Genomic DNA, 27316 nt, shown 5'->3' with positions numbered 1-27316 from the left:
GGGTGACATCACAGAGGGTGACATCACAGAGGGTGACATCACAGAGAGACCAGCGTCTCCCCCCACGTGTGAGGTCATCGCCGCGCCCCCCACGTGTGAGGTCATCGCCGCGCCCCCCACGTGTGAGGTCATCGCCGCGCCCCCCACGTGTGAGGTCATCGCCGCGCCTGCGACGTCACGGCGCGACAGGGAGACGGACGACCCGACCGTGGACGTCCAGCTTCTGCGTATCGACAAAGACCCGAGCCAGACCGACAGAGACACCGTGGAGGAAACTTCCCAGCCGGGACGAAGCGTTACCCCCGACAACGCGCCGGCGCCTCGCCCACTCCTCCCAGACACCCGGCAGACGGAGTCAGAGGATAAGTACGAGATAAAGACGGCTCCTCCCGAGGAACCGGGCATTCCAGCCGTCCAGACGGAGGAAGGCCCTGTTTCAGAAGCTGCCAAAGCGTCTCCGTCGGACGAGAACGTGCCAGAAGAGGAGATCCGAGACAAAGACCAGAACCGGCTTGGGTCTCCCGGAGGGATGGGGATCGCAGAGAACAGCACGGCGAGCCAGCCCGAACAGAGGCAGAGAGGAGGGAGCGAAGACGAGGGCTCGGAGGGGGACAGGCCCCAGGGCGCGGCCAAACCCAGGCCTGTCTCTGAGCTCATAAAGGAGACCATTCAGCTGCACGAGAAGCTCACACAGCATGACTGGCCAAAGCCCGCGGAGGCCAAGACAGATGGGTCCACGGAGGGGGCCCCCTCCATTAAGGTGGCACTGATGAAGGCTGCTTTCGATTCACAGCAGAAATCCCCGGACAAGAGCCTGGAGAGGAAACCGTCTGTGAGAAAAGGTAAGGCCTCGGTTACGAGTTACACATCTACAAATATGTACCGCAACTTCAAACATTTTGAGAGAAAAAAAAAGCCCCAATGCTCTGAGGGCATCTGGGTGGAAGTCAATGTCTGAGAGAAAGTTTCTGAGAGACACAAGGTATTTCAGAACGATCCTCTGATCTATAGGTCTAAAGGATTTGTCTTGACTTCGTTCAAGTGATTTACCACAATCCTCTTTGATCCAGCTCTTATCAAGTGGGGCCATAGCTTGGGTTTGATGGAACCCAGCTGCTAGTCAGAATGAATGGTCTGGTCCACTCTGCATGTGGATTTGTGATATGACGCCCCCTTGTGGCTATCAGTAGAATGCTAAATGCAATAACTATTAATGTATTTGGTAAACTAATTAAGATGAATGGTTGATTAATGCAATGCAGTCTATTCTTCAGTTAAGGACGTTTGTTAATGGCTGACCTGACCAGACCTCCATGAAACATAATAGTTGATTATAATAGTTTGATTGATATAACAGTCTGCTCTATTTAAATTATTTATACACATTAAATCCCTCTCCACCTAAATAGACTATACTTTTGGAAGCTTGTGGGTCGCTTTTCCTTTCCTATGCTCCCAATGATTGGTGGCCTTGGCTGCTATTCAGTCATAGCTGTTCTCGATCTTTTCCAAACATCCCTGGCCAGGAACAGAGGCGGGGATAAGGGAGGGTGTTGGGTCCGTTCTGTGTTGCAGCGGCACTGTCAGTGGAAAAGAGCACTAGCGAGTGTTCAGCGGCTCTAGCTGAGTGGAATCAATTGGATAAACGTCGGCCTGTTCTATTTTAGATTCTGCTGTCAGGGATATTTTTAAGTTGATCTGTAAGGTAAGACTTGACAATGGATCCGATTGTACTGTATGCTTTCACATTGCTTTTCCAGGCAATCTAGGGCGTGTGACTTGAATAGTCTACTGCACTAGCTAGCTAGCTTTAGCTAGCACTGATCAGACGGGACCTAAAGGAAATACCTCGCTGAAACTTGAAAGTGTAACCCTAGCTACAGACAAGTTTGTAACTTTGTTCGTTAGTAAATGCTGGTAGCAGCCGGTGTCTGCTAGTTTATTTAAACGATTGGTGACAGATTTTGATCAAGTAATTCAACGTTCACCGTCTAAGCTTCAAAAGTGTTCCGCCGCTCCTCTCGCGGGTAGTCTGCCAGTCCAGCCGCTGTGTGGGTAGGGCAGTGGAGGCGGCAGCGTCACCGTATACCGACCAGAGCTCGCGCTAGTTGCACTCGGTTCCGTGACTCTTTGGAGGAGATGGTGATATCGTCTGGTGATTTGGGTACATGAATGCAGCTGAGATATTAGGATAGGACGACCCAGTTTTCGATTTAGGATGCCAGTTACCGTTATTATAACCTAAGTTAGGTAACTAGCTACGGTTGTGTTACGTCAAATGTAAATTATGTTTGAAGATATGAGGGAAACTCTCAATAAGACCCATTCTCTTATTTGAGTCCAGAGGGATTTCTCCCTTGGTAAAACTTCTTTGTGAAGAAAAGCATTGAAATGAGGGTGTGAATGGAATTCCTTCACAAGCGCACATTGTTCAGAAGTCGTCTCGACTCAACAACTCCCGTAGATATTTTAGTAAAGATGTTATGATCAGAAGTGTGTCGTTTAAACATGCAGCAGTTCGAGGGGACGGAGAGAAGAGAATTGTGAAGGGAAGCTAATTCGCATTCATAGTCGCTACTCTTCCTAAACCGGAGGTGATGGTTGGTCAACGTTATTAATGAAATCCTTTGACACCTGCTCGGCTACATACCCTATGGATTCATTAAAACGCGACAGTTTAGCAATAAATAATAAAAAAGTGTTATTTTCACCGGTGGAGACCGATTATTTATAATATTGTCATTATAGTTATTGTTAAAGGTATGTTTTGGTTGAGTTATGGTCCTTTTCCAGTAGAGGGCTACTACTGTTTCAGCTTGAGAGTGTTATTGGGAGTTCCCTTTTCTCAACTGGTGTGACCAGGTCATAGCTGTCAGACTGTCAGGGCAAATGTAATCGCCGCGGTCATGTTTAGGCTCGTTGTCCAGACACATCAAGCTCCGGTGGCGAGCACGAGCAGGGCCCTCGTGCTGCTGTCGTTTCCCCGCTGAGGAGCCCGGTCTTGAGCTCGTGAGCTCTGCAGAGAGGAAGTGGGTCAGACTGCGAGGGGAGATTAAGCGCCAGATACAAGGAAGTGTTGGCGAAATGATGTCTGTGGATACGAAAGAGTGTGTGTGTGTGTGTGTGTTGGGGGGGGGGCGCTGTTATGGACATGATGGGGGTAGGCGGGTGTTACAGACTGAAAAACAACTGAACAGAAATGAAAAGGAATACTTTCAGATCGTATATCTGAGTGGTTTACTGCATAGCAGCTTCTTCACGTGTCTAACATTCTTGAGATTGTGTCGGGTCCTGTCAGTGCCCCTGGTGTTATTTTAGCCCACATCAATTTAAGTCTGACGAGAAGATGTAGACTCTACTGTAGATAGATAATCTGTAGAGATTCCGACGACAAATTGACAGGAAACAAGGAAAGTCTTCAGTGATTGAGTGGAGCCTCATAATTGTTTTAGTAGTTTGCCAGTCCAAAAAAAAAGTATTCCTATTTTCCTAGAGCAGGTGGGGAGAAATCGTAAATTGTTGCATCTGCTTTGTTATTCTCTGCTGTAGGTTAACAGGTATTTAAACAATGTGTAACGGGATTATTTTACTCAATTTTTGTAATGATTCACAGTCCTGCATTGCGATCACACACACACGTTATAGACATATGGCAAATGAACGTTATGATTAAAAATGTATCCCATCCACCCTGATTAAATGCAGAGCTAGATGGATTATGCCTTTTCTAAAATAGGATCTCTTTGTTTGATTCGGCCGTCAGCCAGAGTGCTGCTAACCCAGTCAGAGAGGGTTAGACTACGTCTTTCTGAAACAACTCTATGTTGTAATGGACTTCTCTTCTCCCCCATGCATTGCCCCGCGTGTTGTCAAACCGGCTCCGGTGCCTTGGTAACACTGCAGCGCTGGCCTACTTGATTTCCTCATCTCCGTTTTTTGGTTCCCACCCACGACTGACAACATCTGGTGAAGTGCAGCCCAGGCTGGAGTTCCAGGGGGAGGGGGGGCGTTTCATAACCCAGGGTGAGTGTTGTGTCAGAGTCTGCGGGAATGTTTTTAAGCCCGACTGAAACACCCACGATGGTTTTCGGGGTTTATTGTTCAACGTGCGTGGCTGAATTAGCAGTTGTTGCGCTATAAGAGTGATCGACACAGGCTGTTGCTTCTTGTTTTGGTGGAACCCATCGATTCCTTTGCTCTCTGCGGTTAAAAAAACCGATATCTTGGCTCACTTAAAGCCTGTCTTAATATATAGCTTTACAGGATCTCAGTAGTTGGCCCTTTAACGTCCTGTATGTGTGCTTGTGCATGGTGAGTGTAGTGCTTCAGACTAGAGAAACACCTCTTGGAGAGACACCCAGATTGATGATTAACCTGACTGTACTGCAGTAGTGTGTGTGTGTGAGAGAGAGAGAGAGAGAGAGAAGCAGTTACAGTAACATATCCTGATGTACCTGTTTCGAAACCAGGTGAAATATTCAGACTCTCCCTACTTTATCCTTGTTTGGTTGTGTGTTGATGGCTATAGCTGTCAGATCAGGTTTCGGTCTGTGGCAGAGACAGACTGAGGCAGAGACAGGCTTCAGTTGGTCAACTCCAGTCTCTGGTCCTGTCCACATGCTAAGCAGGATGCAGCATTAGGGCCCATGGCCTGCTCCACCTTCTCCACCCCCACCCTGTTCCGCCCTGCTCCACCCTCACCCTACCTTACCCCACCCCACCCTCACCCTGCTCCACACACAGCATGTGTTCACCCAGGGGCAGAGAAGGGAGGATAAACGGCACCTTATCTCATTGTTGGGAAAGGCGCTGGAATGCCAACTGGATTCTGGTTACAATGGTCGTCCACAGCCTTGGTTACAGGAAGAGGATTAGGTGGCGTGTCTGTGTGCGCTTGGTGACAAAGGCTGAGGGCTGCCAGTGTGTGGAGGCATCTGAGGCGACAGTAGAGGGCTGAAGGCCCGGGGGCGTGTGTGTGTGTGTGTGTGTGTGTGTGTGTGAGGACGGGAGTGTGTGTGTGTGTGTGTGTGTGTGAGGACGGGAGTGTGTGTGTGTGTGTGTGTGTGTGTGTGAGGACGGGAGTGTGTGTGTGTGAGGGGGGGGCCAGTGGGAGGCTCACAGGGTAGAGAGGGTACCTCATAGGCTGAGGCTTTACCATGCTGGCCTGGGTTCAAATCATCCCCTTCCCTTTGCTGCGCGTCTTCCTGTCAGGCTAACTGTTACTGTCCACAACAGCATAAAGATGCAGAACATACATTATTTTTTTAGTTTTCGGGTGCATAAATATATCCTTGTATGGCTGTGTCTGAAGGCCAAAGAGAAAAGAGAGAGAGACAGAGAGAGTGACAGAGAGACAGAGAGAGAGACAGAGAGAGAGACAGAGAGAGAGACAGAGAGAGAGACAGACAGAGAGACAGACAGACGGAGAGACACAGAGAGAGAGAGACAGAGAGAGACGGGGAGGGGGAGGGGGAGGGGGAGGGGGAGGGGGAGAGGGAGAGGGAGAGGGAGAGAGCAGGTTCTTGGTGCAGCTGCTAGTCCTGGTTTTCTCTTGTTTCCCCCACAGTTGTCTCTGTAACTGTTCAGTCCCGTGTCTTATGTCAGAGCAGAACAATGTTCCCTGCTTGAGTGCAAGGCAGCACTACGGCTGTGTTAGAGGCAGGACAGACGAAGCCTTCAACCTCCATCAGGAGATAAGTAGTTCCCCTCTCCTCAGGCAGCTGAGGCAGAGGCAGGGTCAGTCTGGGCATGTTCGGCAGGCGTGCGGGTCCAGACCTGACCCGATGCAGCAGGCTTGCTAACAGAGTTAGTGTGACTGAAGAACCCACCCTTGTCCTGATACCAGGAAGGGAACAGTAGTGCTGACTGGATGTTTAGGCCATGCAGAACCGCACAGAGACCCATTCAATGTTGATCGCGGTGGTGAAAAACACTTTTTTCCCCCTCGCTCTCTCTCGCTCTCTCTCTCCTTCTTCTTCTGTCCCTGCGACGGGCATCCGGTGTGTGTGGGGAGTTGTGGAATGCAGAGAAGGATGCCCCAGCCTGTGTCACCCTGGTTCCATTTCCTGTGAGTCATTTCCTGTGGCAGCGAGGCAGGCTGGTCTCTCGGACCCACAGGGTCCTCCTCCTGTCTCTCCTCATCACCCTCGCCCGCCGCCGTCGCCCTGGAGACGGGCAGGTGGACCCCCCTCCCCCTGCGATCTGATTGGTCCGTCTGTGCGGCCTGTCTGTCTGGATTAAGGGTGGGCCGAGTGAAGCATGTGACCCAGGAGAAGGGTCGTCGGGGGTAACGCTCGCCCCTGGGGAGAGCTGCTGTATGGCTGGGATTCACGTTGGTGGAGCTGGTTAGCTCCATAGCCTAGCCAAGCGAAGGTTATACTAGACTGGGCTGAACTATGCTAAGCTAGGCTAGGCTGGGATATGCTAGGCAATACTAAATTAGGCTAGGCCTGGCTGGGCTATGCCAGGCTATACAAGGCTGGACTATGCTATGCAAGGCTAGGCTATGCTAGGCTCCTGCCATGGAGAAACGCATCATGGTCGCGTCAGTAAGCAGGTCCAGGCGTGGGGGAAGACGCATTCCTTCAGATGAGTAGCTGGGTTGCAGGGGGGAGCTAGCAGGAAGCTAGCAGGAAGCTAGCGGAGCGCCGAGGAGGATACAGGAAGTGAGCAGCAGGATGTGAGTAACTTCCTCCTGGAGGTCGACGGACGCCAGACGAGGTTGGACGAGCGGGCATGTGACACGGGCCACAGACACCCCGCATTCACCTTCCACAGCCCCAACGCTGTAGGGATGAGGAACTAGCAGGGATGATGAGCTGGGCTCATGCCTGTAGGGATGAGGAACTAGGAGGGATGATGAACTGAGCTCATGCCTGTATGCATGAGGAACTAGCAGGGATGATGAGCTGGGCTCATGCCTGTAGGGATGAGGAACTAGGAGGGATGATGAACTGAGCTCATGCCTGTATGCATGAGGAACTAGGAGGGATGATGAGCTGGGCTCATGCCTGTAGGGATGAGGCACTAGCAGGGATGATGAGCTGGGCTCATGCCTGTAGGGATGAGGCACTAGCAGGGATGATGAGCTGGGCTCATGCCTGTAGGGATGAGGCACTAGCAGGGATGATGAGCTGGGCTCATGCCTGTAGGGATGAGGCACTAGGAGGGATGATGAGCTGAGGTCTTGTTGTGTTTGTGTCTGGAGAACCCTGCTAATGGTTCGTTCTGCTCATCCCAGCAGCTCATCCCAGCAGCTCATCCCAGCAGCTCATCCCAGCAGCTCATCCCAGCAGCTCATCCCAGCAGCTCATCCCAGCAGCTCATCCCAGCAGCTCATCCCAGCAGCTCATCCCAGAACTCCCATTCTTGTGGGTGTGAACGAGCCAGACAGCCAGACCTGTGCCTAGTCATGGTTACACTTGATGTTCCAGAGACCACAGGGGAAAATCTGTCTAGTTTCCACTGCAGGTTGAACAAAGAGAAACCTGTTCACAAACTTTGGCAACTGAAAACCTTTGCTGGTTCTTATAAATACAAATGTAACCCTGTTTTCACAGGTATCTTTAGGCCTATTTGTTATTTTGATAGTTTTCTCTCTGGTCTCTTATCAGTACATGTTGGTCTCTTACACATTTAATAAAACACACAACTTCTGTTTTCACGTATGTCCAGCCTCAACGACTTGCTCTCAAACCAATGTTCCTTTTTTTAGATTCCGAAAGCAAGATGGGTTGAGGTCATGTTTGCACAAGAGCGTGTGAGCTTGTGTTTCACAGGATTTTAACCTCTGTAATCCTAGGCGTGTCATTGGTCGTTTTCCCTCAATTGAGGGTAATGCGTAAAAACAAACCATTCTGACACGGGCACCAAGACTTCATGAACTTAAAAGGCTTCATCTGTTACATTTTCGGTTACTCTGGCTGCACCTTCTCTCTCAAACGCATAATGTTTTTTTTTAATGCATTCTTGGGCTGGTATTTGAGTGGTGTTGCTAGGCAGCCGGTCTGTCTTTGTAAACAGGGCCTGAGGAGAGGCTGGGTCTTGGTCCCACCCGCCTGCCTGTCTCCTCCCCTGGTGGACCAGAACCAGCAGGGCCGGGAGCTCTGCTGCTGGTGACCTGCTACACAGGAGCTGACTGACGTCAGCACTGAGCACGGAAGTCCACCTCACTCTTCTCTTTTTTTCTTCTCTCTCTCTTTCTATCCCTCTATCTCACTCTTTCTCTCTCTGCTTGCCTTTCTCTTTTTCAGTTTTTCTCTCTCTCTCTTCTCTTTGCGTCTTTTCCCTCCAAACGGCTGTCGTGACCCCACGTTGACCCCGTGTTGATGCCTAACCCAGAGCCATCCTTCGCTGCTCTTGCCAGGGCCCAGAGAGGGTTCATGCAGGGGTCATGCAGCATGCAGACCTGCCAGGAGCGAACCTGCCAGGCGATGGAGGAGGAGATCCTTCCCTCCCTTCCTCCAGGACCCCCGTCAGTGCCCTCTGACAGCTGATGTGTGGCTCTGCCTGAACACTGTCTGGGAGTGGGCTGCAATTAGCCCGTCATCCACCCCCGGCGCTGTCACATAGCCAGGGTGTTCGGCTCACATCAGTCATCCCCAATTGAACAGGAACACCACAGCTTGTCTGGCTGAAAGCTCGCCTGCTGTCTGGGGTTCCTCTGCACCCCGGTTTCTCTGCACAACGAGGCGCTAGTTTGACAACTTAGCGTGAGAACTAAGGTCACAAAGAGGTCAACCTGAAGGAGTGCGTCTATGTTGGTTAGTTTGGACTCTGGGGCGTTAGAACTTGCAGAGGAAACGGGGGGTGTTTATTTAAGGAAGCCCTAGTGGAGCGGCTCTGTTGCAGAGCGGCGCTGTGGTAGATGGTCCACTCTGAAGAAGGAGGGTAAACATCCTGGAGGGCTCTCAGTCCTGAACACAGAGCCCTGCTTGTTGAGTAGCCTGGATCCCATGATCGCACTCTCTGCGAGGACCAACACATTTTCCGTCGACGGACACAAAATGAAGAATGTTTGAGGGTCGACGCTGGGTTCACCCGTGGAGGATCCGACTTCCTGTCATCTTTCGGAGGCAGGAAGGAGCCGTGGTGTTCTGCTGGAGCGTCTGTACGGCGTGCAGGCTGCTGGTGTGATGTGCAGTGTCACCCATGCTGCTGGTGTGATGTGCAGTGTCACCCATGCTGCTGGTGTGATGTGCAGTGTCACCCAGCCTGCTGGTGTGATGTGCAGTGTCACCCAGCCTGCTGGTGTGATGTGCAGTGTCACCCAGGCTGCTGGTGTGATGTGCAGTGTCACCCAGCCTGCTGGTGTGATGTGCAGTGTCACCCATGCTGCTGGTGTGATGTGCAGTGTCACCCATGCTGCTGGTGTGATGTGCAGTGTCACCCAGCCTGCTGGTGTGATGTGCAGTGTCACCCATGCTGCTGGTGTGATGTGCAGTGTCACCCAGCCTGCTGGTGTGATGTGCAGTGTCACCAGGCTGCTGGTGTGATGTGCAGTGTCACCCATGCTGCTGGTGTGATGTGCAGTGTCACCCATGCTGCTGGTGTGATGTGCAGTGTCACCCAGCCTGCTGGTGTGATGTGCAGTGTCACCCAGCCTGCTGGTGTGATGTGCAGTGTCACCCAGCCTGCTGGTGTGATGTGCAGTGTCACCCAGCCTGCTGGTGTGATGTGCAGTGTCACCCAGCCTGCTGGTGTGATGTGCAGTGTCACCCATGCTGCTGGTGTGATGTGCAGTGTCACCCAGCCTGCTGGTGTGATGTGCAGTGTCACCCAGCCTGCTGGTGTGATGTGCAGTGTCACCCATGCTGCTGGTGTGATGTGCAGTGTCACCCAGCCTGCTGGTGTGATGTGCGGTGTCACCCATGCTGCTGGTGTGATGTGTGGTGTCACCCAGCCTGCTGGTGTGATGTGCGGTGTCACCCAGCCTGCTGGTGTGATGTGCGGTGTCACCCAGCCTGCTGGTGTGATGTGCGGTGTCACCCAGCCTGCTGGTGTGATGTGCAGTGTCACCCAGCCTGCTGGTGTGATGTGCAGTGTCACCCATGCTGCTGGTGTGATGTGCAGTGTCACCCAGCCTGCTGGTGTGATGTGCAGTGTCACCCAGCCTGCTGGTGTGATGTGCAGTGTCACCCAGCCTGCTGGTGTGATGTGCAGTGTCACCCAGCCTGCTGGTGTGATGTGCAGTGTCACCCATGCTGCTGGTGTGATGTGCAGTGTCACCCATGCTGGAGGGGGAAAGTTCAAGAAGGGCTTGGCTCTACAGGGACATGGCTTTATCTATGACACACACACACACACACACACACACACACACACACACTGATAGCCAAAGACCCTGGACCCGACACAGGGCCATATCTGTCTTTGTCAGTGCCACACATTTCCACAGGAAAAACATCCTGTATATCTGGTGACAGTTGCTGTTGGCTCGTGTGTGTTCAAGCTCACCCCTCGCCACGGTTCCTCCTGGGCCCTAAAGAGTCACAGGTTTGATTGATGACGTTGTTTGGAATTTGTCTTGACAAGACCTATGGGCTTGTTTGTGTCTTGAGTTTGGCCGTGTGCCTTCACATGCTGGTCTGTAGGTTGAAACCAAAGCTCTGGAATTAGATTTTGGAGAGGAATGTGTTTCAGGTACACACACACACAGAGTATTTTTAATGTGTACTGCAGGCTAGTGGGACATGCTGTTCGAAGAGCCAGTTTTTCACAGGAAGAACCCAGGCAGCAGTGAGGATAGTCCTCGCTGCTCGTTCAGCTGCTGTGAAGTGATTCATGTTGGGTTCGCTGAGAGATGTCTTATTCCGTGTTGTCCATGGAGAATGTTTGTTGTGATCTCAACCTCGACTCCTAACTCTCTGCTTCTCCTTCTCTCTCTCTCCTCCCCTCTTCCTCCTTCTCTTCCCCTCTCTCCTCCTCCTCTTCCATCTTCTTTCACTTTCTCCTTCTCTCCCTCTTCTCTTCTCTCTCCCTGCTCTCCCTATCCCTCTCTATCTCTCTCTCTCCCCCCCTCTCTCTCCCTCTTCTCCCCTCTCCCTCTCTCTCCGCCTCTCTCCCTCCTCTCTCCTCTCCCCCTCTCTCCGCCTCTCCCCCTCTCTCCCTGCCCTCCCTGTCCCTCCTATATCTCTCTCTCCCCCCCTCTCTCCCCCTCTCTCCCTCCTCTCGCCCCCTCTCCTCCTCCAGACATGTTCAGGCGAGTGGTGAGACAGAGCAAGTTCCGTCACGTCTTCGGCCAGGCGGTGAAGAACGACCAGTGCTATGACGACATCCGCGTCTCCCGGGTCACATGGGACAGCTCCTTCTGCGCCGTCAACCCCAAGTTCGTCGCCATCATCATCGAGGCCAGCGGAGGCGGGGCCTTCCTAGTCCTGCCTCTCCACAAGGTGAGGGGCGGAGCTTATTACACACTTCCTGTTTGGACTCGCTGAGTCGGCACTGCGGATGGCTGTGCCAGTTGAGTGTTTAAAAAATATATATTTTAAAAATAATGCTTTGTTGGACTGTTCAAGTTAAATGTGACAGGAAAGGCAGGGAGAGGGAGAGAGTGGAAGACATGTAGGAAAGTTCTGAACAGGGTGTAGCTTAGTGGTTAGAGCATTTGATTGCGGATCCAGAGATCGCAGGTTTAAACCCCCCCTGTACGTCACTGTGGACATCTGCTGAATCCATTATTATTATCATACTCAGCTTGGAGCAGCTTGGAAATTATACTTTTTTTTCAAAATGTTCTTCTCTTTAAGGTCGTTTAAAGTCCCACAGCCCCAGGATCATCTCTCCTCAGTGAGACAGGTGCTGAACACTGACCCTCTGCTCTGTGGCTGTCGCTAGCCCTTATGTAAGAGGATCATATTACCCACACAGATCTTTAGAGGGGAAATATCCTGTAATGTGAGTCAGATCTCTCGAGAAAAGCAGAGTGATGTCAGAGGGGATTTGGAGAGGTACCTCCTAAAATGTTCCGAAACCACACCTGTCAGGTACCCCCCTCCCGAGGGCCGTACCCCCCTCCCGAGGGCCGTACCCCCCTCCCGAGGGCCGTACCCCCCTCCCGAGGGCTTACCCGCAGTGGAAGCCAGCTGAGGCTTGTCTCACCTCCACCCTGCGGGGTTGTCTCACCTCCACCCTGCAGGGTCGTCTCACCTCCACCCTGCGGGGTCGTCTCACCTCCACCCTGCGGGGTCGTTTCACCTCCACCCTGTTCAACAGCAAGGCGCTCTCCTCAGCCGACTGCAGTGGAACACTTTTTTTGCATACAGTAAATGTATTTGCATTTTTGATTTCCCTGCAAGCAGGTCTGTGCATGAGACCAGGACCAGATCCACTCAATGAAGGGCTGTTCCACATGGCAGCAGGCTAGCGTACAGAGCCAGACCGCACATGCACCCCCAGGCAGGTTCCCTCCTGGGCTGTGCCATATAAGGGGCTTGGGAGCCGTGCAAGCGCTCGGTTTCGCCCGGGGCTCGGAGAGAGACTGCTTTTACAGAGTGTTTGGTTGTAAACAAGGCGGTTGTATAAATAATGACTCTTCTTAGCCCCTCCCCCCTGCGTCGTTAGTGGGTTCATTAGAGTTTGGGGAGGGTCAGGCACTGCGGGGGCCACTGGGGGCCCAGGAAGGAGAGTCTGGAGGAGGGGGGGATTACAGTCAGGGCTGCTCCTGGTCTTGGTCCTGGTCAGTACAGCCCAGAGCTTCCAGATCCAGACCCCCTGTGGTGTCATCTGGCTGGGTTACACTGGGCCCTTTCTGTGTCTCTCTCTCTCTTTCTTTATCCATCTCTCCCTGTCTCTCCTCCTCCCTCTCTCTGTCCCTCTCCCCTCTCTGTGATGTGCTGTGCTAGAATACAGTCAGGATGTGCAGTAAGAACAAAGTCTGCCTTTTCTACTGCATTGAAGTAAACAGAGAGAGAGAGAGAGAGAGAGAGAGACGTGCACGTGCAGAGCAGAGGGCAGTTTCCTCGAGAGGTCTTTCAAAAAGCTCTGTTGTATTCAGATCGGCCCACACTCTCTATCTACTCTCTATCTATCTATCTATCTATCTACACTCTCTGTCTATCAACAGGGCCGCGCATTGAAACTCTTAAGTAAGAGTTCATATCATTCCAGAGGGCGTGTCCTGAAAGCTATGGCTTGTTGGCTGTTGTTAGCGCATCGCGGCCGAATGAAACCGCAGCGTAATCTTGCAGGTCCATCTGTCCTGGTCTCTGAGTCAGCTGACGGCTCAGGTCTGCCTCCGTCACACGTCTCTGCTTTCACCCACCCACAGCTTTGCAAGCGACGACTGCGAAACACCGGCGAATCCGAGAGCACGTCTTTAGGTTACATTGCAGTTTATCGATTGGTGGGATTTTAGCAGGAGGGTGACGGGGGGGTTATGCCTGATGAACTTGACGCTGCTGTTTCTTCTTCTGCAAGGTCACACACACACACACCCCTCACCCCCACACACACACCCCTGTGCAGCCTGTGTGAGGATGCATCTGGCAGGCTGGTCCATCTGCCCCTGACCGTGCTGTTCCCAGCCGGGGGGGGCAGCCAGCTGCTAGGGGCCTTTGTCCCCCTCGTACGTCCCAGCCCAGGGCTTTGTCAGCATCAACCCTGGGGGGGGGCTGTGGAGGGGGGGGGGGGCTTGAGAACGGAGGAGGGAGGCGGGGGGGTGAGAGAAAGGGGAGGGCTTCTTTAGCCCCTCCCCCAAAATGATGCAGGATGCATGTCTGTGCTCTAGTATTAAGTAATGTTATGCATGAAGTAATATGTAGTGATATGTAGTGTTATGTACAAGCACCAAGTGCAATGGGTAAAAGAAAAAGTACAAAACAAGCTCATTCTCGCACACACACACACACACACACACAGCAAAACATTCACACACAGTATCAGAAAGGGTGTCCCCCCCTGTCCTCCAGCAGCCTGTCCTCCAGGCTTTGCTCTGGATCCTCTGCCCCAGCCTGGGCCCTGCTCACTACAGATCTTACCTTATATGGTCATGCACTGCTCCCTGCAGGACTGCCTTCCTCCAGCACTTCCTCACTGCCTCGCCATTGGCTCTTGGCGGTTGACACTGCAATGTGGATTCCGGAACTCGCTGGATGGAGTGGAGCAGTGTGAGTGACTGACGGGAGAGGAGGAGGGATCTGTGAAGTGCTGTCTGCTGTTGAAAGAGAAGGCTGTTGACCCCTCTGAACTTTGTGTCTGAGGGATGTCCTTCCTCAAGGGCAGACAGGCAGACAGGCAGACAGGCAGACAGACAGACAGACAGACAGGCAGACAGGCAGACAGGCAGGCAGGCAGGCAGACAGGCAGACAGACAGACAGACAGACAGGCAGACAGACAGGCAGACAGACAGGCAGGCAGGCAGGCAGGCAGGCAGGCAGACCTCTCCAACAGTCACTGTTCATATCAGCTGTGATGCCCAATCTGCCAGATCTAGATAGCTCCCTCCCACACACTCACACTCACACACACACACACACACTGACACACACACACACACACAAAGGGAAGTGGAAATTTCCATAGAGCTCCAAAGGCCAGCATGCATGGACGACCCCTTCAATAGTGTGTGTGTGTGTGCGCGCAAGAATCACATGCTCAGTGGTATGGAGAGGAAGTGTGTGTGTGTGCGTGTGTGTGTGTGTGGAGGGCCCTGGGGCAGAGAGGGTTAACGCTCATGCCGTCCATATCCCTCCACATGTTGTCTCAGAAGGCTCGTTCGTCTCTCTCCGAACGATGAATGCCCTGGTTTTTTTATGTTCACTCGTTGCTATGCAACAGGTATTCCTGTTTTCTTCGGTCATGCCCTGGACAGGAAGTCCGTCTGTTTTTACAGACTTTTTCAGATGCGGTGCGTCTCGATTTCATCATCTGGGGGTGGGCGTGGTCTCACGTGACCCCTGACTGGTCCTCTGTTCCTGGGTGGGCGTGGTCTCACGTGACCCCTGACTGGTCCTCTGTTCCTGGGTGGGCGTGGTCTCACGTGACCCCTGACTGGTCCTCTGTTCCTGGATCTGTCAGATTAGATCTTGTCTCTCGTCTACCTGCCTGTCTCTCTGCCTGTCCCTCTGCTTGCCTGACTGTCTCTGTCTGCCTGTCTCTCTGCCTGTCTGTCTCTCTGCTTGCCTGACTGTCTCTCTGTCTGCCTGTCTCTCTGCTTGCCTGACTGTCTCTCTGCCTGTCTGTCTCTCTGCTTGCCTGACTGTCTCTCTGTATCTCTGTCTGCCTGTCTCTCTGCTTGCCTGACTGTCTCTGTCTGCCTGTCTCTGCCTGTCTGTCTCTCTGCTTGCCTGACTGTCTCTCTGCTTGCCTGACTGTCTCTGTCTGCCTGTCTCTCTGCCTGTCTGTCTCTCTGCTTGCCTGACTGTCTCTCTGTCTGCCTGTCTCTCTGCTTGCCTGACTGTCTCTGTCTGCCTGTCTCTCTGCCTGTCTGTCTCTCTGCTTGCCTGACTGTCTCTCTGCTTGCCTGACTGTCTCTGTCTGCCTGTCTCTCTGCCTGTCTGTCTCTCTGCTTGCCTGACTGTCTCTCTGTCTGCCTGTCTCTCTGCTTGCCTGACTGTCTCTGTCTGCCTGTCTCTCTGCCTGTCTGTCTCTCTGCTTGCCTGACTGTCTCTCGGCTTGCCTGTCTCTCTGCCTGCCTGTCTGTCTCTCTACCTGTCTGTCCTTCATGTTTCTCACTCCCACTGTCTCTCCTATCAGGCTCCCCCAGGCTGGTTGTCTTGGAGACAGATCAGAGATCTGCTTGCTCTTCAAGCTCTGTCTATTTCAGAAGCTGGTTTCTGCTCCGTGCACAGAGAGGCCCGGGAGAGGACTGCACCAGAGACTCTGCCTTCACCTGCGCGTGTGTGCCTGTGTGTGTGCCTGTGTGTGTGCCTGTGTGTGTGCCTTTGTGTGTACGTGTGTACGTGTGTGTACGTGTCAGACTCGAATCCTCATCCTTTATAAATCGACACGCTCGTGACCCCGGCCACCTCTGGTTCTCTGGTCACCCCCACACAGCCAGGCCCCGCCTCTGGTTCTCTGGTCACCCCCACACAGCCAGGCCCCGCCTCTGGTTCTCTGGTCACCCCCACACAGCCAGGCTCCGCCTCTGGTTCTCTGGTCACCCCCACACAGCCAGGCCCCGCCTCTGGTTCTCTGGCCACCCCCACACAGCCAGGCCCCGCCTCTCCAACATGCCTCCAGGTGGTGACGTGGAGACTTATTGACAGGCGGGTAGTCATGACAATGATGGGAGGGGGAGAGGGAGGGCAGAGCTTCTGCCTTTAGGTTCACACCCCTCCCGAGGGGGGAGCCCAAGCCCTGGGCAGGTCTCCACAGGCCAGCCAGGTAGTCATGCTGTCAGTCAACCAGCAAGCCAGCCAGTCAGTCTGCCTGTGTTGAAGTAGCTCAGCGAGCTGAAGGAGAGTGTCTCCGTGGCTCCAGAGCAGCTGGAAAGATCCCCGTCGTCAACGCTGTGCTCATGTTTCAGACGTGTCAGAGATGAGCTACGTCCTCCGTCTCCTACCAAAAGCTGCCTCAGCTGCCCGCAAGCTGCCTCGGCAAGGCAGCTCTGCCCTGAAGATGTTTACACTGTTTGACTGTTTATTGGCAGCGCTAACCATTCCCCTGACCTCACTCTGCACAAGCATTCCTGCTTTATGTAGATAATCACACCGCCCAATCCTGTTTACTCACGGCGGCGTGTTCTCTGGTGTGTTCGCGTCGGACGCTGGAATTCCTAATTGTGCACAGGGCACACAAACACAGGTTTAGCACCTCCGGGGGGCGCTGCGTTTGAAGACTCCGCTGCCTCCCTGGCCTCGTTAGTCACGGCGGGGCCGGGAGCCGAGGTGTGGAATGCCAGGAACGTTAGCCCCGCTCTCCGGCGGACTGGCTAGGGCTGTCTGCCCTGGGAACTCTGGGCCAGCTAACCTAGCCTAAGTGTTAGCATAGCATTAGCTTAACCTATGCAATGTTTTGGCATGAGCTAGCCTATCCTGGCCAAGATGATAGTGTAGCGTTAGCATACCCTAGCCAAGGTTTTAGCAAAGCATTCGGTTGGCTTTGCCAAGTTTCCTAGCCAAGTATGAAGGCCTGCTGCTGTTTGCCTTCATGTGACATCAAGGATCTGTGTGCAAACATTCATGCCTGGACTTTATAAGTGTGATTTGATAAATAATGCAAGTGTACAGTCCTGCAACCCAGACCCCAGACCCAGGCCCGGACCTAGATTCCAGACCCCAGGCCCAGACCCCAGACCCAGGCCCAGACCCCAGACCCCAGACCCCAGGCCCCAGACCCAGGCCCCAGACCCAGGCCGGGCCCACATGTTCCTGATATCACTGTGAAGCAGCCAGGCCTCTGGAGAACGCTGATGTCAGCAGGAAGCGACAGAGAGACAGTAGATTCTCGTCTGTCTACGTGTCTGCTGGTTTCCAGTCCGTCTGGTTGGTTGGCTGCAGTGTCCGCTTGAGGAACCACACACAGTCAGAAGAAACACACACACATACACCCAGTCCACGACCTCTCTACACTCTTGTTGTCCCTGGAAATAAACCTGCTGCACATCCCCATTCCTGCTGACCACCTGATGATACAGGGGTTTCACCAGCCAGACCAGAAAACACCACCTTCCTGCTCCTCTCCTGCTCCAGCCTGCATCCCAGACACCTCTCCTCGTCCTCCTCATCCACGTTCTCCTGTTGGACCCCTCTCTTTTTCCTCTTCCTTTTTCCTGCCCCACCTCTTCCTGTTCCTGCCCCGCCTCTTCCTGTTTCTGCCTCGCCGGCCCCACTGCTGATGGGCAGAGGGTCCCAGTGCCTCTGTTTTCAGCCGGGCTGCTTCCAGTCGCTGTGCAGAGGCAGGGGAGTCGCTGTGCAGAGGCAGGGCAGTCGCTGGCAGGCAGTCCGCGGCTGTGATCTGGGCTAGTGGGCTTGGAATGCTGCCAACCCTGCCTCTCGTTCCAGGTTTCTGGCTCTGCAGTTCTCTCTCTCTTCCTGCCTCGTATCCTGCCTCGCTGCCTACCTCACTTCCTGCCTCGCTCCCTGCCTCTCTCCCCTGTTCTCTCCCTCCTTGTCTTAACTGCTACAAACCCCTCCCTCCCAGGCCCTGATAGCCTGCTGTTAGATGACAGTGTGTGCACAGGGCAGGGTGAGTTTGGAACAAGTCTTGTGATTCACACACACTCTCACACACATTCACTCACTCTCTCCCACACACACACACACACACACACTCTCACTGGACTTTGGTTTATTGGGGTTGAAGCCACCAGAACATGCATCATCACAGTTCTGGTCTGTGGGAAGGTTCCAAAAGGGTCTGTGCAGGATGTTGGGTTCTTGTAGCAGGAACCCTGGGGAACCAGGTAGCTGTGTTAGCACTGCTCATCACGACACACACACACACACACACGCTCTCCTCATGTCGCCGTCTGGACACGCCCTTCTCCGGGGAGACCCTTGTGATTCGCTGGTCTGTCAGACTGCCGCGGCGCGGGCTGGGGTGGACGTGGCCGTCGTCATGTCTGGGTTGCCGGGCAACCACAGCTGTAGGTATTGTCCTCTGTCTCCATGACTCCTGCTGGTGAGTCAGTCCTGGGTATCAGCTGCAGCACAGACTGACGAGAGCGAGAGAGCGAGAACGACTCCCTCATTCTCTCTCCACCCAGGAGGGTCAAAGGTCAAAATCAAATATGAAGCCAGTTGATTTGGCAGGAAGCATTATTGTGTGTGTGTAGCTCTGGCCAAGTTATTTCTGGTCCTTTTGGCCTGGCTGCTGGATAAGGTGATTGCATAAGGGGCTCAGTAAATAGTTTGATCCCGGGTCGTTTTTAGAGAGATGTGTTGTAGAAATCTGGTTCAGGCATGGGTCCACGGTGACGTCATCGCGATGATGTCATCACCAAACACAGCATTTACTGTACGTGTCGACACGCAGGGCTTAACCAAATATGTTTTTACTCCGGAGATGAATGACAGGAAACGCATGTGTGAAAGCACATTCTTCTTTTTGTGTGTGGTTTATTTTAATTGTTTGGCTTCTTAGCCTCTTGGTTTATTTAGGTATTTGGTGTCGCTCTCAGCCATGGATCAGTACCTTGTTTGTGTGTGTTGTGATGTGTGTGAGGACCAGACCGTGACTAACCCCATCATTGTGTGTGTTCAGTCTGGCCGCATCGACAAGGCCTACCCCACGGTGTGCGGCCACACCGGGCCGGTGTTGGACATCGACTGGTGCCCTCACAACGACCAGGTGATCGCCAGCGGCTCGGAGGACTGTACTGTCATGGTGAGTGAGAAGAGCTGCCGAGGACTGTCTCTCTCTCACACACACACACACACACACACACACACACACACACACACACACACTCACACACACACACTCACACTCACACTCTCTCACACACACACACACACACACACTTACACATGCGTGTACACACCGATACACACTCATACACACATGCGTGTATACACCGATACACACTCACACACACATGCGTGTATACACTGATACACACTCACACACACTTGCGTGTATACAGTATACACACACACACATGCTTGCTTTTATACACACGGACACACACACACTCACAGGTACTGTAGTACTCTTGGCCCTAATCAAATATTTGCCACGCTCAAATCTCCAGAGGATTTGAATATTGCAGTCCCACACACACACACACATACACACACACCTATCCGACCGGAAGCGCAGGGTGTTAGTGGCAGAAGGCCGTGGGTGTGACACCTTAGGGAGGGTCTGTAGGCTCATTAGATTAGACCCGTAGACATGCTGTAGAAATCTGCTCTGGAGAATGATTAAGCCTTTTATAGGGCTGAGGTCACTAGCGTGGGACTAGCTGCTGTGTGTCTCCACATGTCCTTATTAGGCCGGTGAAGCCACGGTGATTAGACTGCATGCTCCTCCATCGCTTCCCCAGAGGTTCTCAACCACACACACACACACACACTTCCCTCCAAATCACAGCTCAGCTCCGCTGCCTGTCAATAGGAGCTGTGTCTTTTTGCAGAAGTTGGCACTGTCAAAGGTTCCTCTCTCTCTCTCAGGCACACTAGATTAAGTTAGAGTAAAACACACACACACTCACACCGTTAATGGGCCCTTTGAAGTCCTGTTTGCTTTAGATTCGGTGTCCCGATGACCTGTTTGTGTTACAGACACACTGTATACTGCCACCATTGTGTTGCACAGGTAGAGAGAGATTAGCCTTGAGGCAGCCTGGGTGAGGCACAGCCTGGGTGAGGCACAGCCTGGGTGAGGCACAGCCTGGGTGAGGCACAGCCTGGGTGAGGCACAGCCTGGGTGAGGCACAGCCTGGGTGAGGCACAGCCTGGGTGAAAGCCTTGCTTCACTCTGCCTGTCTGGGAGGGAGAACAGGGATGGCGGTGGAGTTTCTGCGGTGCCTAACCCTGATCTGTGTGAGGGCTGTGTCAGTGCTGTACTGTAAGACACTGTACCACACGCCTGGTGGTAGATAGAGGACTGCTGCCCCCTACTGGCGCACTGTTGTAAGTGTAATACACTGAGCAGTTGCAAGGTCCATAGCCATTCGTAACCAGTACAAGAACAAGTACACAGAAATGATCTTGACAATCCCGAGAGACCCATGTAAACCTATAATAATAATCTGAGGGGGGCCCCCTTAATGTAGAGTCAGAATAATTCGTATTTTGCCTGTTCATGCCTGCCTTGCAGTGAAGAACACTATATGACAACGAGAATGTTTAATGTCACTGTCCCGTTTAACAGTACAACTGGCACAGCTTAGCCCCCCCCAGTTGAAATGCTCTACAACCTCCCCTGGAGAGTGTCTCATCTGTGCTGCTGACCCCTGACCCCTGCAGGTGTGGCAGATCCCGGAGAACGGGCTGACCGTAGCGCTGGCGGAGCCCGTGGTGGTCCTGGAGGGTCACTCCAAGCGTGTGGGAATCATTACCTGGCACCCCACCGCCCGCAACGTGCTGCTCAGCGCTGGTGAGGAGCCTCCTGACTCTCTCTCTCTGTCTCACACACACACACACACACTCACACACTCCGCTCTGACTCAGTAATCCCCCTGTAAGAGATCCCCTGCTGTGAGAGTGCGTCAGGGGGGAGGGGAGGGGGGGGAGAAGGGGAGTTGAGGGAGAGGGGGGAGAGGGGGGAGGGTTTATACGCCGCATCAGCATCCATCTGTCCTCGCCTTCCCTGTCTGGTCATGTGACCAGAGACAGCCCCAGCATGAACCCTTTCACTGTTCAACCACCCTGAAATGTAGTTATGCAGATGTCCCTGACTGTATCTGTGTGTGTGTGTGTTTCTGCGTGTGTGTGTGTGTCCAGGGTGTGACAACATGATCATCGTGTGGAACGTGGGCACGGGCGAGGCCATGATCACCCTGGAGGACATGCACCCTGACGTGATCTTCAGCGCCTGCTGGAACCGCAACGGCAGCCTCATCTGCACCGCGTGCAAGGACAAGACCATCCGCGTCATCGACCCCCGCAAGGAGGAGCTTGTGGCGGTACGCTCCCCCGCAGCCTCCCCACAGACCAGCTCCGTCTGGTGGTTCATCCTGGTGGTTAAACCTGTAGACAGTCAAGTGACCCTTCTGTGGTTCCGGGTGTTTTGGCGGCCCGGCCTGTTCTTCTGTTCCAGGAGAAGGAGAAGGCCCATGATGGGGCCAGGCCCATGAGGGCCATCTTCATGGCGGACGGGAACGTCTTCACCACCGGCTTCAGCCGCATGAGCGAGAGGCAGCTGGCGCTCTGGAACCCGGTGGGTGACCTCTGACATGACGGTGTAACTACATCTACATTTACATTTAGTCATTTAGCAGATGCTCTTATCCAGAGCGACTTACAGTAAGTACAGGGACATTCTCCCCGAGGCAAGTAGAGTGAAGTGGCTTGCCCAGGACACAACGTCATTTCGCACGGACGAGAATCGAACCGGCAACCTTCTGATTACTAGCCCGATTCCCTAACCGCTCAGCCACCTGACTCCCCTAACTGTGTTGGGTTGACAGCAAAGCATGGACGAGGCGATCTCCGTCCACGAGATGGACACGAGCAACGGAGTTCTCCTGCCCTTCTACGACCCTGACACCAGCGTGGTGTACCTCTGTGGGAAGGTAAGACTCAGATGGAACCTCTGTCTGCCCCAGGCCTGACCCCTGACCCCCATCAGGTCACCAGATTACTGGATTCAACTTTTAAACGCACGAAATCTTCCCGTGTGTCTCCCAGGGCGACAGCAGCATCCGGTACTTTGAGATCACGGACGAGGCTCCGTTCGTGCACTACCTCAGCACCTTCACCACCAAGGAGCCCCAGAGGGGCATGGGGTACATGCCCAAGAGAGGCCTGGACGTCAACAAGTGTGAGATCGCCAGGTAGGACCCCGGCCGCCACACCTGCCCAGAGCCACGCTCACCTGCCCAGAGCCACGCTCACCTGCCCAGAGTCACGCTCACCTGCCCAGAGTCACGCTCACCTGCCCAGAGCCACGCTCACCTGCCCAGAGCCACGCTCACCTGCCCAGAGCCACGCTCACCTGCCCAGAGCCACGCTCACCTGCCCAGAGCCACGCTCACCTGCCCAGAGCCACGCTCACCTGCCCAGAGCCACGCTCACCTGCCCAGAGCCACGCTCACCTGCCCAGAGCCACGCTCACCTGCCCAGAGCCACGCTCACCTTTATTTAACCAGATAAAAAACCCATTGAGATCAAGACCTCTTTCACAAGGGTGACCTGGCCAAGAAAGGCAGCAGCACACGTCATAGTGGTCAAAACAGACCAACAACAATAACACACAGGCAGTAAAAAACAAACAACAAAAAACAAAACAACATTTAAAATCTTAAGAGGGAGAAAAATAAGAAAAATAAAGTGCAGAAGTTATCAATACAGTAACAATTTAAGAGCATAGGCACTGTTCAAAAGATTTCCATTGTCTTTTTTTCAAAATAGAGCGGAATGCTTCCAGAAGAAGGTTTTAAGTTCTGATTGAAGGGCATTCCAGTTTTAATGCACATTGAGATATTTCAGATTTTTCAGTACAGTTTTTGCTTTAGTTTCCCCCCTTTTGGATAAAAGCTAGAAAGTAAATTCATCATATGACACATCACATTATTCCCAGCGGCGCTAATCAGTGATGTTGTGAGGTGGGCGGTGTTGGCTGGTAGTGTCCTGTAGGGGGCAGCGCGTGGCCATGAGCAGCTGTGCGGCTGCACGTGTCTGCTGAGGAAGGGCAGCAGGCTGGGTGTGTGTGACAGGAAGGCTGGTCGTGTTCTGAAGGGAGAGCTCACCCTGGGTTCTCGTGTTTCCAGGTTCTACAAGCTGCACGAACGCAAGTGTGAGCCCATCATCATGACGGTGCCCAGGAAGGTGAGACAGGAACTCTCTCTCTCTGTCTCTCTCTCTCTGTCTTTATCTCCCTCTCTCTCTGTCTCGGTCTCTCCCTCCCTCTCTGTCTGTCTGTCTCGGTCTCTCTCTGTCTTGGTCTCTCTCCCTCCCTTTGTCTCGGTCTCTCTCATGCTCTCTCTCATGCTCTCTCTCTCTCATGCTCTCTCTCTCTCTCATGCTCTCTCATGCTCTCTCTCTCTGTCTAGAGACGCTGGGATCGCTGCTCCTGGGGTTTCAGGGTTTACGAGGTTTTCGATTGAGCTGTGTCCTCTTTCCCCCCTCCCCACCTCCCCACCCCCTCAGAGCGACCTGTTCCAGGACGACCTGTACCCCGACACGGCAGGGCCGGACTGCGTGCTGGAGGCGGAGGAGTGGTTCGAGGGGAAGAACGGAGATCCCATCCTCATCTCCCTGAAGAACGGCTACGTGCCCGGCAAGAACCGGGACCTGAAGGTGGTGAAGAAGAACGTTCTGGACAACAAGCTGAGCAAGAACACCGAGAAGACCGGCCATGCCCCCAAGTCTGCTTCACCCACCCCCTCTATCGTGAGTCCTGTCTGTCTGCATGTCTGTCTGCATGTCTGTCTGCATGTCTGTCTGTCTGTCTGCATGTCTGTCTGCATGTCTGTCTGCATGTCTGTCTGGACCTGGGAGCTCCCATGGTTAGATATCCTGGCTGTAACTGGGAATGCTATCAACTGTGTGGCTGCGATAATGTTCATAATGGGGTTTCTAGATGACCCCCTCCTCCCTGCTCCTCCTCCCCTCCCCCTGCTCCTCCTCCCCTCCCCCTGCTCCTCCTCCCCCCCCCCCTGCTCCCTGCTCCTCTCCCCCCTTCCCCTCTCCCCTCCTCCCTGCTGCCCCACCACACAGCGCCCAGAGCCCTCATCCTGCCCAGCCCTCCACCCTGTAATCAGGCCTTTCACACACCAACCTTCTGTTTTCTGTGTCCCGCAGAAGCACACAGCCAAGCTGGACGAGATCTTGAATGAAATCAAGTCCCTCAAGGACCTGGTCAGCAGTCAGGAGAAGAGGATCGTTCAGCTGGAAGAGCAGGTGTCCAAGAACGCCATTTAACCTCGCCCTCCTCCCCCACCTCCCCTCCCCCACCTCCCTCTCCACCTATTCTACGATTCAGGACGATCTCTTGGCTGGCAGGTGGGCCGGACCCGTCACTGCCTATCACAATGACAGCGTTCCCTCTGAAGCCTGCCTAGCAACGGTTCCCTAGCAACATTCCGGATGAACTTTTGTTTTTCTCTCCCTCAGCCGCCCCCCTGAACCCTCTCGTGTACCACCGAGAGATAAACATGGGAAACTCTGACAATAAATATTCCAGAATTTTTATGAAAGAAAGGAAAAAATATAACATTCGTTTTAGTAAGTTAGTTATTAGTTGTTAAAAAAGTGTTACATTTTCCTTTTTTTTTTCATGACCAAGACTATTCTGTTTCTGAACAGTTTCCATGTAATGTGTCGAATCCAAAAGTCGTTTTTTTTTTTACGTAGGGTTCAGTATTCGGTCTCCTCAGAACCTTCTGTTGCCAAATGTTAGAGGAGCAGTTTACACAAGACTCCTTCACAGTATTTGTTTATTTACCTTCTCTTTTTTTTAAATGACAAATTCTTACAATGAGGGACCATGTGGGGGAGTATCAACAATCAACCAATAACTGTACAACAACCAGGAGATCTGCTGACTGACTACCAAATACTCAGTGACTAGGACATTCCTCCTAATGTAATTATTTTGGCTACCACGGTAACCGTATGGTATAGTTTTTGTATCTGTACGTTTTGTGCGAACCTTCCCGCTCTCCCCTCCCGCGTTCTGATTGGTTGACATGCGAGCAGCCGGCGAGCTTTGAACCCTCTTTACTGCGTTTCCTCTTTGTGACATCATCCAACGGGGACCACCCTGTGTCATCTCCTCGCCATGGAAACAGTTAACGAGATATTTTAGTCGAGGCATTCATTCCTCTCAATACTTTTTGAAATAGCCTACTCTATATGCTTTTTTCCCCCTATCCCGCTCTCTCTTTATCTCTGCTTGTTCTACTAAACAAACTTTTCCTCTCATTTGATACCAGATGTAACGTATCATATCCATTCTTCACTTCTTGGAGCGAACAACTTGAATAACTTCAACGAATTCCAGTCACCGTTGGTTTTGTGTCAGGGGACAGGGGATAGCGCTAGATTCTCTCAGCTTTATAGACAGTGACAGACGCGGTCATTCTGCACGTGATTGTAGCTCTCTTCAGCCTTAGCATCTCTGCAGACGCCGCGGCGTCGTTTACAGTTCCCCCCCGTTGCAGAAGTCCTTTTGTGTGGCCTGGCCGTACCGACTGTGTGTCTGTGTCCCGCGCCTTGTGACAGAAGGCCAGAAAGCTCCATGTTGTGGACGCGTGACACAATATTGTATGTTATAGATTGTTCGTCCTCTCCCTGGTATCCTCTTCACGCCCGTTCGTTGAAATGGTTCTCCCTGAAATAGTCTTGTGTTGTCGCTGAGAAATAAGCAAGGATTGTCCAAATGTTTGACGGTTTAGGAGGCGTTGCCAACTGCTAAATGAGTTCTGTTGTCATACTGTTCGTCATATTCCCTGGTGGGAGGGGTTTGTAATATGGTTGCGGTTTAATTCGTCGTTTGCCTTTTAAAGTTTGTGACCACTCGAGACACCAGGAAGTGCCATAGAGGTGGGCACCAGAGTGCTCAAGGCAGTGAGAGATATGCAGGTATGTGTGTGTGTGGCAGAGTTTAGACGGAAAGAAATGGGCTGCTGGAATTGTAAACTTGACTCTTCAGTGCTCGATATAGAAAGTGTAAGAAACGTTTGTCAGCAGGCGACACCCCCCTTCGCTCGGATGTAAGCATCCGGGAGGTTCAGCGTTAAGTGAGCGACTTGTGATGTCGTTGGCTGAAGGGGGGGGGGGGGGGGGGTTATATGAGACGCGTGGTGTGTGGAATATTAGTTAGTAGCTAATCAGAGGGACTCAGTAGGTTGGAGAAATGTGTTGTAGAAAGAGAGAGATGTGTATGTGATGTTTGAAAACAAAGACCTAGAAATTGAAAGAGTTGTAAATAACATGACCTTTTTGTTTATTTTTGTTCCGTTTTATTTTGTTTTTTTTTTTTTTTTTGGGGGGGGGGGGCTGAAATTAGTTTCTCTGGTAGTGGGTTTTAAATGTTGTCCTGTTGTTTTCGTTCCCTGTCCTTGCCGCGATGTGTCATGAGAGAACAGCACCTTCACGCTATCCCAGGTATTACAAACACACAAAGGACCATGAAGAGACGTGAATCACAGAAGAAATACAAACCAGGATTCAGCCTCTTGTGGAGGTCTGTTCAGCATTTCTGTTCATTCTTTTTGCTTCAAGTATCAAATTCAATGATTATCAGAAAAATGAATAAAGAAATGGAAAAAAAGAAACCTGTATTGGCGTTCTGTTCATTAAAATCAGAATTTTCCAGAGTCCAGAAAAGGCCTCTGATCAAGCAACAAGACAAAAAATAAAAAAATAACTACTGGTGATAATAATGAAAATGGTGAAATGTCTTCAACTAAACCTCTTTTTTCGGGCGCTGATTGAGCTAAAAGCTGTCATATCATTACTCATATTCTCGATTTTTATATAAGTTCAAGAAAAAACCCTGGAATCAACTCTTTCATCATCACCCTCATATAGTTTGTCCTTCGTCAGTTACAACCTTGCGTCAGGAGCGTGTGAGGCGTCACTGAAAGCCAGCTCACTTCCTGTGTTCTCCACCAACCAGGACATGCTGCCAGTGGCTCTGCAGACAAAGCGACAGTTGAACAACCACCCACTGATGTTCCACTTGTACATTTAGGTGAGTGTTGTGTGGAGTTGGCCTTGGACATCGCATCCAGGTACAGGGGGATACTGACTGTTTACGGTA

General features: G+C 52.5%; 1 protein-coding gene across 3 annotated transcripts; it reads left to right on the top strand.

Annotated features, from left to right (window-relative positions):
* Positions 1–358: 358 nt before the first annotated feature.
* On the top strand, positions 359–26835 carry LOC134012145 (coronin-1C-A). Of its 3 annotated transcripts, none has more exons than XM_062451839.1 (11): positions 359–842; positions 11191–11390; positions 19145–19267; positions 20854–20983; positions 21331–21512; positions 21647–21766; positions 22017–22121; positions 22237–22382; positions 23319–23376; positions 23698–23951; positions 24360–26835. In XM_062451839.1, exons 1-11 carry the CDS (start codon positions 530–532, stop codon positions 24469–24471), a joined length of 1743 nt encoding a protein of 580 aa, XP_062307823.1. In that variant the 5' UTR covers positions 359–529; the 3' UTR covers positions 24472–26835. The 3 variants fall into 3 exon arrangements, with proteins under 3 accessions (XP_062307823.1, XP_062307824.1, XP_062307825.1); XM_062451840.1 differs by having other exon boundaries at positions 363–842; positions 23698–23940; positions 24352–26835; XM_062451841.1 differs by lacking the exon at positions 359–842 and adding an exon at positions 1566–1705 and having other exon boundaries at positions 24360–26833.
* Positions 26836–27316: the final 481 nt, after the last annotated feature.

The sequence above is a fragment of the Osmerus eperlanus genome, chromosome 25 (assembly GCF_963692335.1).
Source record: "Osmerus eperlanus chromosome 25, fOsmEpe2.1, whole genome shotgun sequence".
NCBI lineage: Eukaryota > Metazoa > Chordata > Actinopteri > Osmeriformes > Osmeridae > Osmerus > Osmerus eperlanus.
Note: the sequence above shows the minus strand (reverse complement) of the source record. Positions and strands in the feature narration are given on the sequence as shown.

Bases quoted from the DNA above. Each gene is read 5' to 3' on its own strand.
- LOC134012145 (XM_062451839.1), top strand. From the start codon at position 530: ATGGGGATCGCAGAGAACAGCACGGCGAGCCAGCCCGAACAGAGGCAG. The intron at 20,984-21,330 runs GTGAGGAGCCTC...GTGTGTGTCCAG, and splicing joins CAACGTGCTGCTCAGCGCTG to GGTGTGACAACATGATCATC. The intron at 23,952-24,359 runs CTGTCTGCATGT...GCAGAAGCACAC, and splicing joins CCCTCTATCGTGAGTCCTGT to AGCCAAGCTGGACGAGATCT.